This window comes from Rhamphochromis sp. 'chilingali' (genome assembly GCF_963969265.1).
Source record: "Rhamphochromis sp. 'chilingali' genome assembly, chromosome: 14".
NCBI classification, from domain to species: Eukaryota; Metazoa; Chordata; class Actinopteri; order Cichliformes; family Cichlidae; genus Rhamphochromis; species Rhamphochromis sp. 'chilingali'.
In genome coordinates this window covers 35,424,423-35,443,847 of record NC_137941.1, presented here as the reverse complement: position 1 = coordinate 35,443,847, position 19,425 = coordinate 35,424,423, and the positions used below count along the sequence as shown (strand labels likewise).

The 19,425-nt window shown below is 45.2% G+C and overlaps 1 protein-coding gene across 1 annotated transcript in view; it reads right to left on the bottom strand.

The window, feature by feature from the left end:
- The window catches only part of ttn.2 (titin, tandem duplicate 2), a 218,262-nt gene that overhangs the window by 28,084 nt on the left and 170,753 nt on the right, over positions 1–19,425 (bottom strand). The window contains exons 205-209 of the mRNA XM_080904000.1: positions 19,112–19,408; positions 18,318–18,905; positions 17,652–17,954; positions 398–17,491; positions 8–304 (exon numbers count right to left, since the gene is read on the bottom strand). Of these exons, the coding sequence (XP_080760126.1) occupies positions 8–304; positions 398–17,491; positions 17,652–17,954; positions 18,318–18,905; positions 19,112–19,408 (18,579 nt within the window). The remainder of the gene's footprint in view (positions 1–7; positions 305–397; positions 17,492–17,651; positions 17,955–18,317; positions 18,906–19,111; positions 19,409–19,425) is intronic.

Here is a 19,425-nt window from a genome sequence, read left to right as displayed (position 1 = left end):
AGTTTACCAAGCTGGTCTTTGACCACTACAGGAGTAATCATTTCCTTAGCATCACTGAATCCAGCATAGTTCTCAGCTCTGATTCTGAAGAAGTACTCCGCATTCTCCCTCAGACCAGACACTGTGAAGTGGATGGACTTTGTTGTACCACATTTAACCCACTTCTCTTGTCCATTCTCCAGTGCTTCTACTAGGTAGCTAGTAATTCTGCTGCCTCCATCATGTTCTGGCTTGGCCCATGCCAAGGACACACTTTCCTTGGTCACATCCGTTACACCCAGTTTTGGTGGTGAACTTGGTTTTTCTGGAGAAAGAAAATATGTCTTTCAATTAAAACAAATTTTGATATATATTTTCTGTAAAAATTAAAAAAAAATACCAACTCAGGATTTAATACCTGTGATCTTGGTCCCCTCTTTGGTCTCAGCAGGAACACCAATACCATATTCATTCTCGCCTGTCACTCTGAAGTAGTAGACTTCTCCCTCCTGCAGGTCTGCCACCTTGTATGTCAGTCTGTGGCATGTGTCAGTCAATCTAGTCCAGCCTTTCTTGCTAGCCTCACGGTAATCAATAAGGTAATTCTTGACTGGTCCTCCTCCCTCAATCTCAGGAGTATCCCAGGTTATAGTAGCAGAGGTCTTTGTGACTTCCTTGACCTCTATATGACTAGGAGGCCCAGGTGAGTCCAAAACACGGACAGTGAGCGTCAAGGAGGAGGTACCAGCTACACTGGATAGAGTGACAGTGTATTTTCCAGAGTCATTTCGAGTTGCTTTTTCTAAGGTGATGGAAGTAAAGGTATCTGTGGTGTCAATTACAGCACGAACTCTAAGGTCTACATCAGGCTTAGCCCAAGTAACACTAGGGATGGGTTTGCCTTTGAAAGGAACTTTCATTGTGAAAGAGCTTCCATCCTTTACAATAAGAGTCTTTCTCATTTCATTGCTAACATCAAAGGTTGGCTCCTCCTCTCTTTCTTTGGCAACTTGTTTGTCTGACTCAGGACTGGGCTCACTCACTCCAATCTTGTTAATGGATTTGACAACAAACACATATTCAGTTCCAGGTGATAATCCCACCACTGTAAATTCTGTGTTTTTGGTGTTCTGTACTCCAACAATCCATTCATCATCTAATGTCTTCCTGTATTCTACTCTGTAACCAGTCACAGGTGCTCCACCATCAAAAAGTGGCTTATTCCATGACAGGGTGACTGTAGTCTTTGTGGAGTCAATTATCCTAGGCTTAGCTGGAGGTGAGGGTAAAAACTGTGGGTCTTCTGCCCTGGTGAGTGGGCAAGGAGTGCTAGGAGCACTGAGGCCAGCAGTATTCTCTGCAAAAACTCTGTATTCGTACTCACAGCCCTCGCGAAGGTGTGAAGCTTTCACTCTAAGGTCATAAACAGGTTTCTTGTTGACACGGCACCAGCGGAGGCCAGTCTTCTCTCGCTTCTCAATTACATAGCCAGCAATACTGCTGCCACCATCAGAAACAGGTCTTTCCCAGCAAATGGTCATTGCCTCACTTGTAACAGAGGTGACCTGGACATTAGTGGGAGCTGAAGGGACAGTGAATGGATCAGTGGCCTTTGTTGGCTCACTCTCCAGGCTTTCACCATCTCCATATTTGTTGACTCCCCTAACTCGGAAGATGTACTCATTTCCTTTGAGCAGTTTAGTCACTTTGCAGGTAGTTGCCTTCATGTCACCATAGACAAGAGTCCAGGCAAGACGACTGGTCTCACGTTTCTCAACAATGTAGTGCATAATTTCAGCACCACCATTTTCCTGAGGTGGTCCCCATGACAGGGTGCATTTCTCTGCTGTGAGACCAGAAACTGTTAAAGGTCCTGATGCAGGTCCAGGTCTGTCCAGAACCTTACAGTTGATAGCCACAGATCTGGTTCCAGCTACATTGTGCAGAGTAAGAACATACTGTCCAGAGTCCCTTCTGATAGCATCTTTGACAATGAGCGTGGTTGTGAAGTTAGTGGATGTGATTTCACATCTAGCCTTGGCCTCAATCTCCTTACCATCCTTAGACCATGAAACAACTGGGAGTGGACGCCCAGTAATTTCGGCATCAATTCTAATGATTTCTCCAGCCTTAATGACAACCAACTGTCTGAATTTATCTTCCAGTATAATGGTGGGAGGATCTACATCATCTTTGACAGTGACGGGTCCAGTGCTTTCTGAAGGAGCACTCAATTGCTCTGCAGAATTTTTAGCAATAACACGGAAATCATACCGGACATCTTCTGTGAGACCAGTGACATCGAAGTAAGTGTCTTGAACATTGGTGAAGTTGCATTTCAGCCAGCGACCATTGGGAAGCTCTTGACGCTCAACAATGTAGCCAGTAATTTTTGCACTGCCATCATATTCAGGTCTTTCCCAAAAAAGAGAAACTGAATTTCTAGTGATGTTTGTGACTCTAAGGTTATGTGGAGATTCACATGGATCCCTGGCTGCCACAGGGTCACTTGCCCTAGTGCATGGACCAATTCCAGCAATATTCTCAGCATACACTCTGAACTGATACAACAGACCTTCTTCCATTCCTGTCATCTTAAACTGGTTCTCAGTCACCAGACCTCTGTTGACCTTGGTCCACAAGATGCTGCTTTGGTCTTTGCTTTCAATGTGATAACCAATAACAGGACTTCCACCATCACTTGCAGGTCTGCCCCATACCACGAGCATCCCAGTTTTGGTGGCATGGACAACATGAAGTTGGGTTGGAGGGCCAGGAGGCTCAAATGGATACTGAGCAACAACAGGAGCAGAATCTATGGCAGGACTCTTCCCATAACGGTTCTCAGCTGCAATGCGGAACTGGTACTCTGTCCCCTGAGTAAGTCGAGAAACCTTTATTGATGTTCTGGCCACTGTGGCTGACACGATTTGCCATGTTGTAGTAGTAGTGTCTCTCTTCTCAACTACATAGTTGTTAATCTGACAACCACCATCATAGGTTGGAGGATCCCAAGACAGAGAAATAAAGTCAGCGCTCACCTCATCAACCTTAATGTTACTAGGTGGTCCAGGTTTATCCAGGATTATAACAGAGATTTCAGCTGACTTGGTACCAACTGAGTTAGTCAGGGTAATCACATACTTCCCTACATCCTCCTTCGTGGCATCCTTGATGACAATCTTAGATGAGGTTTTTGAATTGAGAACATTTACCCTGGTTGTCTGCTTAAGCACTTGGCCATCCTTCTTCCAGCACACCTCAGGCTGTGGTCTGCTTTTGAAGGGAACGTCAATCTTCAAATCATCTCCTGCTTTTACACTGTATGTGGTGAATAACAGGTTGATGATGGGCTCCATCGTGATGTCCCTTACCACCACAGGAGTAGCCAGAGGCTTAGCATCGCTTCTACCCTTATCATTCACAGCAGTTACCCTGAAGGAGTATTCCTCTCCAGTTGTGAGTCCATCAATGGTAGCTTCAAGTGCTTTGACTTCACTGCACACCGTCCATTTGTCATCTCCCTTGGGCTGCATCTCCACAATATAGTTTGTAATCTTACTGCCTCCATCATGATCAGGTTTCTCCCAAGAGAGTGTAACAGCATGACGAGTAATGTCAACAACCACAATCTTACCAGGAGGCAGAGGAGGCTCAGACACCTTAACTTGATCTGTGGATGCAGGCAGACCTACTCCGAGTTCATTCACAGCTAACACACGGAAATAGTATCGGCCTCCTTCCTGCAGGTCTGAAATAATGTAGGAGTTTCTGACGCAGTTAGTGCAAACACTGGTGAAAGCCATTCTCTTCTGTTCTCTCTTCTCCACTATATAATGTGATATCTTAGCCCCACCATCAATTAGAGGAGGCTCCCAGGAGAGAGAGACAGAATTTCTTTTAACATCCTTAACTCCGAGGTTAGTAGGAGCACTAGGAGAATCCAGAACTCTGACATTGATAAAGGCTGATTTAGAGCCACTGAGGTTTTCAAGGGTCAGCACATATTTGCCAGTGTCAAATCTGTCAACATTCTCAATCACCAGCATTGTGTAAGAGCTTGTGACTTCTATCTGGGCACGTTCATTTAGAGTGCCATCAGCCTTTGACCATCTGACTTCAGGCTCAGGCTTCCCTCTGGTTGTCACAAACAGACGCAAGGTAGCAGAGGCACGGACGTTGACCATCTTTCTTAGGTCACAATCTAGTTCAATTTCAGGAGCCTCCAGCTTCTCTGCAGCAATCACAGAACAAGGCAAATCTACATGTTCTCCTACTCCCTCACAATTAACAGCACTTATGCGGAAGTTGTATTCCGCATTCTCCTTAAGTTTCTTTACTGTGTAGTTAGTGGCTTGGACGCCAGTGTGTGGTGTGCTAATGATCCATTCATCATCTGTTGCCTCTTTCATTTCAATAATATACCCAGTGATCTGTGCACCACCATCATATATAGGCCTGGACCATGAAAGGGAAACTGTGGTACTTGAATGGTCAGTGACCTTTGGATTATTTGGGGGTCCAGGTGGATAAGTGGCATCACAGGCCTTGATGTACGGAGTTGGTGCACTAGGCTTTCCTACACCAGCAGCATTTTCAGCCGAAACCCTGAATTCATATGAGTGGCCCTCTGTGAGACCAGTGCATCTGAATCGCAGGTCATTCAGCCTCTTCTTGTTGCATTTACTCCATCTGATACCATCTTTATCACGTTTTTCAAGGACATATCCCTCAATCTCTGCACCTCCATTATCATTGGGCCTCTCCCAGGAAAGCACCATGGAGTCCCTAGTGATGGCACCGACCTCAAGGTTTGAGGGGGCACTGGGAGTGGTGAAAGGGTTACGAGCAACAACAGCTTCTGATTCTAAAGGCTCGCCAACACCATATTTATTTACAGCAGTAACTCGAAAGATATATTCATTGCCAGGCAATAGTTTTGTGATTTTGTGGCTGATTGCCTGAATCTTGGGCTCAACCATAGTCCATGACAAACGACTAGTCTCTCTCTTCTCAATGATATAGTGAGAGATGCCAGCTCCTCCGTCATGTGAGGGATGATTCCAATGCAGATAACATTTCTCAGCTGTGACCCCTTTGACTTCTAGAGGTCCATCTGGAGGCCCAGGTCTATCCAGAACTTTGACATTAACTGGGATCATCTTGACTCCTCCCACATTAATAAGCTTGAGGACAAAGTGGCCACCATCCACTCTGATGCAATCCTTGACTGTCAGGATGGTACGTGTAAGGGTAGTCTTGATTTCCATTCTTGGTGTGGCTTTGTCAATCTCTTTTCCATCCTTTAACCAAATGACCTCAGGCAAAGGTTTTCCAGTATAGTCAGCATCAATGACAAATGTCTCACCTGCGTGAACAATAGTCATATCCTTGAATTTCGAATCCATGGTGGCTGCTGGAGCCTCAATTTCATCTTTGGCAGTAATTTCCCCTGTGCTCTGAGAGGGTTGGCTCAAAATCCCAGCACCATTTCTGGCAATGACCCTGAACTCATACACACAGTCTTCAGTCAGACCAGTAAGTGTAAATTGTGTATCAATGATGTTAGTGAAGCTGGCCTTCATCCAGCGGGTGTCTGGGTGCTTCCTTCTCTCAATCACATAGCCAGTAATTACACTCCCTCCATCATACTGGGGCTTGGTCCACTGGAGTGTCACATGGTTTCTGGTGATTTCAATAGGCTCAGGAGTTCCTGGTGAGTCACAAGGGTCCCTTGCTACTGTGCTCTCAGACAGCTTGCTAGCTGGGCTGAGACCAGCAACGTTTTCAGCATAAACCCTGAATTCATACTCAATACCTTCTTCAAGTTCTGTAGTTCTGAAACGTGTGTCTGGGATTAGAAGCTTGTTTAATTTAGTCCACAAGAGGCTATTCTTTTCTTTTCTCTCAAGGTGATAGCCAAGAATTGGACTGCCCCCATTGTTGGTAGGAGGTTTCCACTCAACGACCATGCTATCCTTGGTTACAGAAGAAATGACTGGTGTTCCTGGGGCCACAGGCTCACTAAATGGATACTGAGCAATAACAGCAGGAGAGACAATTGCAGAACTCTTCCCGTATCTATTTTCAGCTGACACTCTGAATTGATATTCAACACCAGTCTTCAACTTGGTGACTTTGATGGTTGTCCTGGCAATAGTAGCAGAAACAATCTGCCATGCTGTGGTGGTAGTATCTCTCTTCTCCACGATGTAATTATTGATGGGACAGCCTCCGGTATACTCTGGTGGCTCCCAAGAGAGAGTGACATAATTAGAGCTCACCTCTTCTATCTTTACAGGGCCCGTGGGTGGCCCAGGCTTATCAAGAATAATAACAGTAATCTCCTCTGTAGCTGTTCCAATGCTACTGGTGGCTGTGACAGTGTATTTGCCAGAGTCGTCCTTATTTGCATCTTTGATGTACAGCTTAGTGCATGACAATGTGCTGGAAACATTAATTCTTGTTGTCTCTTTAAGAGCTTGTCCATCCTTCTTCCATTCAACCTTGGGAACAGGTCGTCCAATCACTGGAATCTCAATCTTCAAATCCTCACCGTGCTGTAAACTATAAGTGTTAAATTGAATCTTGAATTTGGGTTCAATGGTTATATCTTTAGCAGTGACTGGCGCAGCCAAAGGTCTAGGGTCACTCTTGCCCTTCTCATTGAAGGCTAAGATTCGAAATAGGTACTCATGTCCTGCACTGAGGCCTGTGACAGTGCCTTCACAAGTTTTGCATGTGGCAGCTACCACCCATTCCTCTGAGCCAACAGGCTGCATCTCAATGTAGTAACCAATTATTCTGCTACCTCCATCATGATCTGGCTTCTCCCAGGAGAGTGAAGCAGTTGTTTTTGTCACTTCGGTCAATGTGACCTTACCCACAGGCAGGGGGGGCTCAGATGTTTTTACTGATTCTTCTGTCTCAGCTGGCTGTCCCACACCAAACTCATTCTCTGCTAAGACTCTGAAATAATATATAGTTCCCTCTGTCAGGCCAGTTATACGATAGCTTGTCTTTGTGCACTTGTTGTCCACATTAGAGTAAACCTTCCTTGTGGACTCCCTCTTTTCAACAAGGTAATTCTTGATTCTTGCACCACCATCAATAAGAGGAGGCTCCCAGGTCAGAGTCACACTTTCCCTCTTGATGTCTGTTACTGTTAGGTTTAAAGGAGCCCCTGGAGTGTCTAGCACCTTAACGGAAACAAAAGCTGATTTGGTGCCAGCACTGTTTTCTAAATTGAGCACGTACTTTCCAGCATCATATTTGTCACAGATTTCAATTGAGAGCTGTGTGTAATCTTCACCAGTCTCAACCTGAACTTTACTGGGTAACTCTCCATCCTCTTTGGCCCAGTTTATCTCAGGAGTAGGACGGCCTTTGAATGGAATGCAGACTCTCATCGAGCCTCCTGCACGGACAACTATTCCCTTCCTGAGCTCTGAATCCAGAATCACTTCTGGAGGGTCAATTTTATCCATAGGTTTGACGACTCCCTGAATCTCAGTGGGCTCACCAACACCCACCTTGTTGATGGCACAAATGCGGACTTTGTATTCTTGGTGTTCAATCAACTTTTTGATAGTAAACTTGGTAGCATTGACTCCACAAGGTGGGGTGCATATGGCCCATTCCTCCTCATCAGCCTTGGTTATTTCCACAGCGTAGCCTTGAATCTCACAGCCACCATCATAGATAGGTCTGTGCCAAGCCAGACAAATGGAGTCTCTAGTAGTGTCTACCACATGGACATTGGTGGGACAGCCTGGCTCGAAGGTGGGGTCACATGCTTTAAGATAGGTTGTCGATGGACTTGGCTGGCCCACTCCAGCTGCATTCTCAGCAGATATCCTGAATTCATATTCATGGTCCTCAGTCAGTCCTGTTACTCTGAAACGCAAGTCTGTCACTCTGCGTTTGTTGCACTTGGTCCACCTCACTCCTGCTCTGTCTCTCTTCTCAACAATGTAGCCAACAATGTCACTGCCTCCTGATGTCTCAGGACGGTTCCAACATACAGTCATAGAATCCCTGGTGATATTTGTGATCTCAAGATCCTGAGGTGCTCCAGGTGGAACAAATGGATTTCTCATGATAACTGGTGCTGATTCAAGCGGCTCACCTGTGCCATATTTGTTGACAGCCATGACTCTGAAGATGTACTCATTTCCCTTCAGTAGTTTTGTAACTTTAAACATGGTAGCTTTACAATCACTGCAGACCACAGTCCATGCCAAGCGGCTAGTTTCTCTTTTCTGAATGATGTAGTGAGAAATGCTGGCGCCTCCGTCATGCCTGGGTGGCAGCCACGACAGTGAGCATTTTTCCTCAGTAACATTGCTGATAGTAAGAGGTCCTTCTGAAGGCCCTGGTCTGTCCAGAACCTTCACACTGAAGGGGATAGTCTTACTTCCTGCCACATTTGTGAGAACCAGAGTATACTGTCCACCATCAACTCTGATAGCATCCTTTACAACAAGCAAAGCTTTAAAATCTGTGTTTCTGATCTCCGCTCTTGCTGAGTTTTCAACTTCAAGATTCCCCTTGAACCACTGAGCAGTTGGAATAGGCTTTCCTTCCACACTGGCCTCAAGATTGAATGTCTCTCCTGCATTTATAACAATGGTCTGGTTGTACATAGGATCTGTCTCACTCTTAGGTGGTACAACTTCATCCTTAGCAGTTATGGATCCTGTGCTCTCAGAGGGCTTGCTAACGGCACCTGCAGCATTCTTTGCAATTACTCTGAAGTCATATTTGCTATCTTCTGTGAGGCCAGTAACTGTGAATTCGTGTTCAATGATGTTTGTGAAGCTAGCCTTCATCCATTTTCCTTCAGGAAGATCACGTTTCTCTACTAGATAACCTGTAACTAAACTCCCACCATCGTACGCCGGGGGGTTCCACTTGAGTTTCACTGAGTGCCTGGTCACAATCACAGCCTCAGGACGGCTAGGAGGATCACATGGATCACGGGCAACATAAACCTCAGACACTTTGCTACATTCACCAATGCCAACAATGTTCTCTGCATAGACTCTATACTCATACTCAATGCCTTCCTCGAGTGGAGTAGATTTGAATCTACAATCTTGGATGAGCATTCTGTTTATCTTTGTCCAGAGGATACTGTTCCTTTCTTTTCTTTCCAGATGGTAGCCCAAGATGGCACTGCCACCATCACTTGGGGGTTTATGCCACTCAACTACCATGTAGTCTTTAGTGTATGAAGAAACAAATGGTGTTCCTGGTGGTCCTGGCTCCTGGAATGGATACTGTGCCACAACAGGCTGTGAATCAATTGCATAGCTCTTTCCATATCTATTTTCAGCATAGATTCTGAACTGGTACTCAGTGCCTGTCTTCAGATTGCTGACTTTTAGAGTGGTTCTAGCCACAGTGGCAGACACAACCGACCAGTTTGTTGTGGTTGTGTCTTTCTTCTCCACCACATAGTTTGAGATTGGACAACCACCTGTGTATGTAGGAGGTTCCCAGCTGAGGGTGATGCTCTCAGCACTGATATCCTCCAACTTTACAGGGCCTGTGGGTGGGCCTGGTTTGTCCAAGGTGATCACCTCTACAGTGGCATCCTTTGAACCAAGGTCATTGGAGACACCGATAGTGTACATACCTCCATCTTCTCTGGTAGCATCCTTTATGGTAAGAGTGGTAGTTTGTGCTGAGTCGGTGACATTGACTCTGGTAGTCTGCTTAAGGGCTACGCCATCTTTGGTCCAGGTGATAATTGGTTTAGGGTGACCAGCGACCGGGACCTCTAACTTGAGGTCATACCCCACCTGGACACTGTAAGAACTTGCCTTGGGTCTAACAGCAGGTTCAATAACAAGGTCCTTTGCTACAACAGAATGAGCCAACTGTCGTGGGTCACTTTTGCCCTTGTCATTTACAGCAACAACTCTGAACTGGTACTCCTCTCCCTTGAGAAGGTTTGTCACTAATGTTTCCAGTGCTTTCACACTAGCACATATAGACCAAGCTTCACTGTCCTTGGGAGCTAGTTCAACTTCATAGTGGGTGATTCTACTACCACCGTCATGCAGAGGCTTTTCCCAAGTTAAAGTTACAGTGCTGTGAGTAACATCAACAACACTGACCTTGCCAGGTGGCTGAGGTTTCTCAGATATCTTAACTGGTTCTATAGTTTTAGCAGGGAGACCCACACCATATTCATTCTCAGCCAATACTCTAAAGAAAAAGATTCCACCCTCTGGAAGAGGTTCAACTTTCCATGACATCTTGTTGCATGTCGTGATGGGAGAGTACACTTTCCTGGTGCTCTCACGCTTTTCAACAATATAGTGCTTAATCTTTGAGCCACCATCCAGATGTGGAGGCTCCCATGTGAGAGTGACAGAATTCTTGGTAATCTCTTTCACCACGAAGTTAGTTGGTGGACTAGGGGAGTCCAGCACTCTGACACTTATGAAGACTGATTTTACTCCACTAGCATTCTCAGCAGTCAGGGTGTACTTGCCACTATCAAATCTGTCAACATTCTCAATGACAAGTGATGCATAGTTGCCTGTATTGTCAATCTGAGCAGTCTCCTTAATCTCACCATCAGCCTTGCCCCATTTCACCTCTGGAGCTGGACGACCCCTTACAGGAACAAACAATCTGAGCGTACTTGCTGCTCTGATGTTGATCATCTTTCTCATATCTGCATCAAGATCAAGATCAGGTGCTTCAAGTTTCTCCTCCAAAAGAATTTTTCCAGGAACATCAGCATGCTCACCAACACCAACCTTGTTGATTGCACACACTCTAAATTGGTACTCATGCTTTTCCAGAAGTTTTTTCACAGTATATTTTGTGTCCATGATTCCAGTTGGTGGAGTACACATAAACCACTCATCAGATGCACCATTACATGCCTCTACAATGTAAGACTGAACCTCGCAGCCACCGTCATAGATGGGTTTGCCCCATGTTAGAGAAACAGTGGATCTAGATGTGTCTACCACCTTGGGGTTGTTTGGTGGGCCTGGTTTGAAGACAGGATCCAGTGCTTTGTAGTACACTGTTGGTGCACTAGGCATGCCAACACCTGCAGCATTCTCAGCAGCAACTCTGAATTCATAGCTATGGTTTTCAAGAAGCCCGGTAACTCTAAAGCGCAGCTCACTAATATTGCGCTTGTTGCATCTAGTCCATCGCACACCATCCTTGTCACGTTTCTCAACAATGTATCCCTGGATTGGGCTGCCACCATCATTAGTTGGTCTCTCCCAGGTCACCACCATAGAGTCTTTGGTGATTGTGGAAACTTCCACATTTGTTGGTGGGTTGGGAGTGACAAATGGATTCCTGGCAACCATTGGCTCAGATTCCAGTGGCTCTCCAACTCCATATTTGTTAACAGGAATCACTCTGAAAATATATTCATTACCAGGAAGTAATTTGGTGATCTTCAAGTTCAGTGTCTGAACTTTTGGTTCAACTACAGTCCAAACCAATCTGCTGGTTTCCCTCCTCTCAACAATATAATGGGAAACATCACTTCCTCCGTCTTGCAAGGGAGGTTTCCAGGAAATTGAGCATTTTTCATTAGTGACACCATAAATGGATATAGGGCCTTCGGGTGCACCAGGTCTATCTAAAACCTTAACATTAATGTTAACAGATTTCTCTCCTCCAACATTCTTTACTAGAAGTATGTACTGACCTCCATCAACACGGATGGCTTCTTTAACAACAAGACAAGCTGTAAAATCTGTGTTCTTAAGCTCTAAGCGAGCTGCTTCGGTGATCTCCTGGCCCTCTTTCAGCCAATGAATTGTGGGTACAGGTTTACCGTAAACAGCAGCCTCAAGTTTAAATGTCTCTCCAGCATTAACTACCACAGTTTGGGAGTATTTAACTTCCAAGTCAATTTTGGGTGGATCCACCTCATCCTTGGCAGTGATGGCTCCAGTAGAATCAGATGGCTGGCTAAAAACACCTGCTGCATTTTTGGCAATGACACGGAATTCATAAGTCTGATTCTCAATAAGTCCTGTGACAACAAATTCTGTTTCAGTGATGTTAGTGAAACTGGCCTTCATCCAGCGACCAGCTCCCTCCTTCTTCTCAATAACATAACCTGTGATCTTGATTCCACCATCATATTGGGGTTTTGTCCATCTTAGTGTCACTTGGTTCCGTGTTACAATGACAGCTTCTGGTTTTCCTGGTCTGTCACAAGGATCTCGGGCAACTTGTATTTCACTCACTTTGCTGGCTTTGCTGAGGCCAACAATGTTCTCAGCATAAACTCTGAACTCATATTCAATACCCTCCTCCAGGCCAATAACCTTGAATCTAGTTTCTGGGACAAGTTGTTTGTTCTGTTTCACCCACAATATATTGTTTCTCTCTTTTAGCTCTAAATGGTATCCCAAAATCTTGCTTCCACCATCATTGCTGGGTTTTTCCCATACAACCACCATACTTTCCTTGGTGGTTGACTGAACGGTAACAGAACGTGGTGAACTAGGAACCTCAAAAGGATACTGAGCAACAATAGTATCAGATAACAGGGCTGAAGATTTGCCATATCTGTTCTCTGCAGCAATCCTGAATTGGTACTCAGATCCAGTTTTCAGACGTGCTGCCTTGATAGTGGTTCTGGCTACTGTAGCTGACACAATCTGCCAGTTAGTGGTAGATGTGTCTCTCTTCTCAACGATGTAATTATTGATGGCACAACCGCCATCATACTGAGGTGGATCCCAGGACAGGATCACGCTATCAGCAGTGACCTCATCTAGCTTAATTGGGCCAGTTGGAGGGCCAGGCTTATCTAAAACAATAACACTGATATCTGTAGATGCCTCTCCAGCTGTGTTAGTAAGTTTGACAGTATATGTTCCCACATCATCTCTGCAAGCCTCCTTAATAACCAGGAGAAGATTTTTGTCTGTGGCATCTGCATTCACTCTTGTCGTCTCTTTGAGAGCAACACCATCTTTGAGCCAAGTTGCTGTAGCCTTGGGATGGGCAGCATATGGTACATCTATTTTCAGATCATCCCCTGCTAGCACACTAAATGTGCTGAAAAGAAGTTTGAAGGTTGGTGAGATGACCAGATCCTTGGCAACCACAGGCACATTGAGAGGGCGGGGGTCACTGACTCCCTTTTCATTAATGGATGAAATACGGAATGTATACTCCTCTCCCTGTGTAAGGCCAGTAACATGAGCTTCATTGCTTTTTACAACCATAACCTGGGTCCACTTCTCACTGCCTTTTCCCTGCATCTCAACTATATAGCCAGTGATTCTGCTTCCACCGTCATGGTCAGGCTTTTCCCAACTTAATGTGACACTTTTGCTGGTAACTTCACGGAGAGACACTTTGCCTGGGGGAAGAGGCCTCTCTGATGCTTTAATTGGTTCAAGAGTCTCTACTGGGAGGCCAATGCCATATTCATTCTCAGCCAAAATTCTAAAGAAGTACATCTTTCCCTCCTCTAGGTCTCCAACTTTCCAACTTGACTTATGGCAGCTGGCACACACAGTTGAATAAGCCTTTCTGGTTGATTCACGCTTCTCCACGATGTAATTGCGGACTCTGGAACCACCATCAATGACAGGAGCATCCCAAGCAAGAGAAACTGAATCTCTAGTGACCTCCCTGACAATCAGATTCTGAGGTGCTCCAGGACTGTCTAGCACTCTGACATTAACAAAGGCTGTCTTACTTCCTGAGGCATTCTCTACAGTCACAATGTATTTACCCCCATCAAATCTGTCAACATTCTCTACCTGAAGAGTGGTGAATGATGAGGTGATTTCAATGTTAGCTTTATCTAGAGATTCCCCATGCTCTCTAGACCATTTTATTTCAGGTGCTGGTCTTCCCTTGATAGGGACAAAAAGTCTGAGTGTGCTGCAGGCTCTGATGCAGACCACCTTACGTAGTTCTGCTCCAAGTTCAATTTCTGGAGGAACTAGTCTGTCTTCAGACTTGGGTGTTCCAGGAACAGCTGCAGGCTCTCCCACTCCTTCACAATTAGTTGCAGAAATATTGATTTTATACTCTTGGTTTTCCCTCAAATTGGTGATGGTGAAAGAAGTGGCAGTCCAACCATTCTTGGGAGTGTGAATTGTCCATTCATCCTCCTCAGGCAGGCAGGTCTCCACTATGTAACCAGTGATTTCTGAACCACCATCATAGACAGGCTTGTTCCATGCAAGTGTGATAGAAGACTTGGTTGTGTCCAGCACTCTGGGGTTCCCTGGGGGTCCAGGTTGGAAGATGGTGTCAATGGCTTTGTAGAATGGACTGGAAGGACTGGGCTGACTTAGCCCAGCATTATTCTCAGCAAGAACTCTGAATTCATATTCATGCCCTGGTGTGAGGCCTGAGACTTTGAATCGCAAGTCAGTTACAGTCCTCTTGTTGCACTTCACCCAGCGCAGGCCAGTTTTGTCCCGTCTTTCAATTATGTATGTGTTTATTCTACTGCCACCATCATGTTCAGGGCGATCCCAGCAGACAACCATAGAGTCCTTGGTGATTATGGTGACTTCAGGTTGCTGTGGTGGGTCACTGGGTACATAGGGGTTGGCACAGATGACAGGTTCCGACTCCACAGGTTCACCCACACCATACTTGTTAACAGCCATAACTCTGAAAATGTATTCATTGCCCTTTAGAAGCTTGGTGACCTTGAACCTATTAGCTTGAAGGTCTGTGGCCACATTTGTCCAAGCCAACCTGCTGGTCTCTCGTCTCTGAATGATAAAGTACTCAATCTTGGCACCACCATCATGTGTTGGATGGAGCCAATTAAGGACACATTTCTCAGCAGTGACATCTGTTACAGTGAGGGAGTTGGGAGGTCCTGGTCTATCTAACACCTTGACATTGTATATGAACTTAGCAAAGCCACCAGGATTGCTGGCAATCAAAGTGAAAGCACCACCATCCCTCCTGAGCGAATCTTTGTTTGTTAAAGTTGTGTGGAACTCGGATGTTTTTATCTCAATTTTGGCTGTATCCTCAAGCTCCTTTCCTTCTTTGGTCCATACCAGAGATGGGATTGGCCTTCCAGTTACACTGGCTTCCAGCTTGAATACCTCTCCTGCCATGACAACAACAGTGCTGCTATATGATGCATCTACATCAAGCCGGGGCTCTTCAATGTCATCTCTGCACAAGATTGCTTCAGATGACTGGGATGGAGCACTAACAGCACCAGCTGAGTTCCTAGCAAACACACGGAATTCATAGGTTGCATCTTCAGTTAGACCACTGACTGTGTAGATAGTTTCCAGAATGTTGTTGAAGTTTGCTTTGAGCCAACGTCCATTGGGCATCTCCCTCCTCTCTACGGTGTATCCAGTAATAGAAAATCCTCCATCTCCCTCTGGCTTGGTCCATGACAAGGTCACTTCATGCCTAGTAATATTTAGTGCTACTGGCCTGCCTGGTGGATCAACTGGGTCCAAAGCATACATGGGCTCAGAGGGTTTGCTGGCTTTGCTGAGACCAGCCATATTTTCAGCAATAACACGGTGTTCATATGCAATTCCATCAATAAGGCCCGTTGATTTAAACAGATTTCCAACAACAAGGGCTTTGCTGATCCTCTGCCACAGAATACTGTTTTTCTCTTTCCTTTCCACATGATAGCCCAGAATGGCACTACCTCCATCAGAGGATGGCTCATTCCAACTAAGGGTCATAGCATCCTTGTTGAAAGAGGTGACCACGGGAGTGCCAGGCTGGCTTGGTACATCAAATGGATAGACAGCTACCACTGGTTCAGAGATAATGCTTGGTCCAATCCCATATCTGTTCTGGGCCTTGATGCGGAACTGATACTGAGTTCCTGTAGTGAGTCTGGCTGCCTTAAATGTGGTGCGGATGACTGTAGCTGCCAGCTCTACCCATGAAGTACCAGTGGTCTCCCGCATCTCAACAATATAGTTGTTAATAGGAACACCTCCATCATTTTCTGGTGGGTCCCAGGACATCAGCACATAATCACATGAAATTTCTTCCAGCTTAATAGGACCAGTTGGAGGTCCAGGAATGTCATGAACCAGGATTGTGATTGTCTCTGTCATTGCCCCCAGCATGTTTTTACCAGTCATAGAATACTGGCCTCCATCTTTCTTTTTTATCTCATTGATGTTGAGAATAGTTGATGTTGGTGTGGTTTCAATGTTGAGTCTTTGTGTCTCCTTGAGCACTGTATCTCCTTTCTTCCATGAAACCACAGGCCTTGGTTTGCCCAACACTGGAATCTCCACCTTCAACCGATCTCCTGCCTTAGCAATGATCGTTTTCTGGTAGACCCCACGCAGGTCAAATGAAGGAGCAGAAGTCTGCTCTTTGATAACAGCTGGTCTGCTCTCACGGGGATCACTCCTGCCTGATGCATTGACTGCCATTATACGGAAGGTATATTCAGCACCCTCAATTAGATCTGTAACAGTATAATCCAGAGCCTTAATGGTGGCCACATGGACCCACTGATCAGTGTCCTTCTTTTGAGCCTCAATGACATACCCAGTGATCAAGCTGCCACCATCATGCAAAGGCTTGGTCCATGCAAGGCTGGCACTATCAGAGGTAACATCGGTGACATACAAATTTTCTGGGGCAGAGGGGGCCTGGGATACCCTGATTGGCTCTGGGGTTTCAGCTGGCTCACCCACACCCAGGTCATTCTCAGCTGAGACACGGAAATAGTAGTAAGCTCCCTCCTCGAGGTCTGGAATCTTGAAGGAACACTTCTGCCATGTGGTGCTAAGCACTGTGTAGGCCTTCTTAGTGGCTGCTCTTTTCTCAATAATGTAGTTACGAATCTTAGAACCACCGTCAATAATGGGAATTTCCCACTGTAGGGTGATGCTGTTCTTCGTGATCTCTCTAGGTTTGAGATTGACTGGTGGTCCCGGTGTATCCAGAACTTTCACATTAACAAACCCAGTCTTCTTTCCAGCAACATTCTCTAGAGAAAGGTGGTATTTTCCAGCATCATATCTTGTGCAGTCAGGAATAACCAGAAGAGTGTACGACTCTGTGTTGTCAATATGTGCACGTGTTTTCAGGTTAGCATCATCTTTACTCCATGTGACTTCAGGGACAGGACGACCCTTGATAGGAACAAACATACGGATTGAAGCACGAACTCTAACTACCAGAGTTCTTCTGAGTTCAGCATCCAGCTCAAAGTCTGGCAACATCTCCTGGTCCACCAATTCAGTCACTTTCTCAACCTCTGCAGGCTCGCCTATTCCCTCAGAGTTTACAGCACTAACCCTGAAGTGGTATTTGCCTCCTTTTTGTAGTTTACCAATCACGTATTCTGAAGCTTTCAGTGGGTACTGTGTCTCTGTCTCCCAATCATCATGTCCTTCCTTTTTATATTCAACAATGTAGCCCTCTACTTCAAGACCACCATCATAGTGGGGTCGGCCCCAGGTGAATGTGGCTGAGGTTTTGGTGGTTTCTGTAATTCTAGGGTTGGATGGGGGACCGGGTGGATCTAATAAACACAAAAACAAAATATGGTAACAAAGTTAATATAGGTAATTATGTATTTGACAAAGCTTGATTTGTATTTTCTAACTCTCCTGCATTGCAGTTTTACAGTTTTAAAATACAATTCACATTGCCGTGAGAACATTGCTGTGAGTTTTACTTACACACAATATCTTTTGTCATGACAGGGCGCGATGGTTCACTTGGCTCCCCAAATCCAGCCTTGTTCTCAGCAGTGACTCTAAACTCGTACTCTACTCCCTCACTCAGGCCTTGCACCTTAAACCGCAGGTCAGGGATAGTCCGCTTACAGGCTCTGACCCATCTCAGTCCTTTTCTCTCTTTCCTCTCAACACAGTATCCCCTAATGTCACTTCCCCCATCTCGTACTGGTCTCTTCCATGAAATGGTGACAGCATTCCTACTAACATTATCAATCTCTGGGGTTGAGGGCGGACCTGGTGGTGCTGGGGAAACAGAAACAGGAAGGACAAATCAAATCAAATCAAATCAAATCACTTTGACTGTCACATCACATGTGCAGGTACATTGGTACAGCACATGCGAGCTTCACAAGCAACAGAGTTGTGCAAAATACAATAACATAAACAGGCAAAATATATGAATGGCTAAATCTGAAACTAATAAATATGTGTACAATATATAATAGTATATGTAAAAAAAAAATTTCTGGATGTGTACACTACTATTAGACATGTCTATTAGCTATATTTTTATTTTAAAGGATCTGCAAGATCCTATAGCTAAGTTGCTTTTATTGTTTAATTATTAATACACAGATATAAACCACATAAAAAATATAAACTTACAGAAACTATCAACCATTTTGACTGGAGCAGACTGGGTTGAATCTCCTGTGCCATACTGGTTCACAGCAGACACTCTGAAAATGTATTCATTGCCTTTAATCAGTTTGCTGACTACGTGTCTGCAATCCATGACATTTTCAGCTAGCTTGGTCCACTGTAGTCGGCTGGTTTCTCTCTTCTCAAGGATGTAGGATTTGATAGTAGAGCCTCCATCCTCCTCTGGTGGAAGCCAGGTCAGGGTACACTTTTCGGCTGAAATGTTACTGGCTTCAACTGGGCCTGGAGGTCCAGGAACATCTAAGACCTTCACCTTAACATGTTCTTCCTTAATGCCAAAGGGGTTGCTGGCAGTGATAGTGTACTCCCCTGTGTTCTTCCGACTTGCGTACTTAATAGCCAGAGTAGAGGAGGTTGGGGTACTGGTGATGGTGACAATGTCAGAAGTCTTCAACTCACGTCCTCCCTTGGACCACGCTGCAGTAGGTGGAGGTTTGCCCACAATTTTAGAAGCTGAGATTACAATTGTGTCTCCTGCTCTGATGGCTATACCATCTTTCATTTCTGGGTCAATAGTGATGGTTGGGGGCTCTGTAGAGATGACAAAAAAAAAGTTGTATTTTGCATTGTAGACAGTTGTTGACATTTTAAACGTTCAACAACTCAAAATTTCAAACTTTTGACAAATATTTTTAAGTCCTAACTGTACATATATACATAAAAGGGGGGGGGGGGGGGGGAATCAATAATCTACAGTCAACTCCAAAACGAGTCAAACTGTTTACTACTTAGCTCACCATATTCATCCTTGCAGGTCAAAAGCGGAGTAGGCTCTGAAGGAATACTGATGGCACCTGCAGCATTCCTAGCTCTGACTCTAAATTCATACTGGGATCCTTCAGTCAGGTCAGTGACGGTAAAAGCACAGCCCTGAATGTTGACATGATTTGCTTTCATCCAGGCCTTACCACTGGCCTCAAGTTTCTCTATGATATAACCAGTAAGCTTGTAGCCACCGTCATATTTGGGAGCTGTCCACATCAGAGTGACTGTGCTCCTGGTGACACTGATTACTTCAGGCTTGCCAGGAGGATCTGACATGACACAAAAG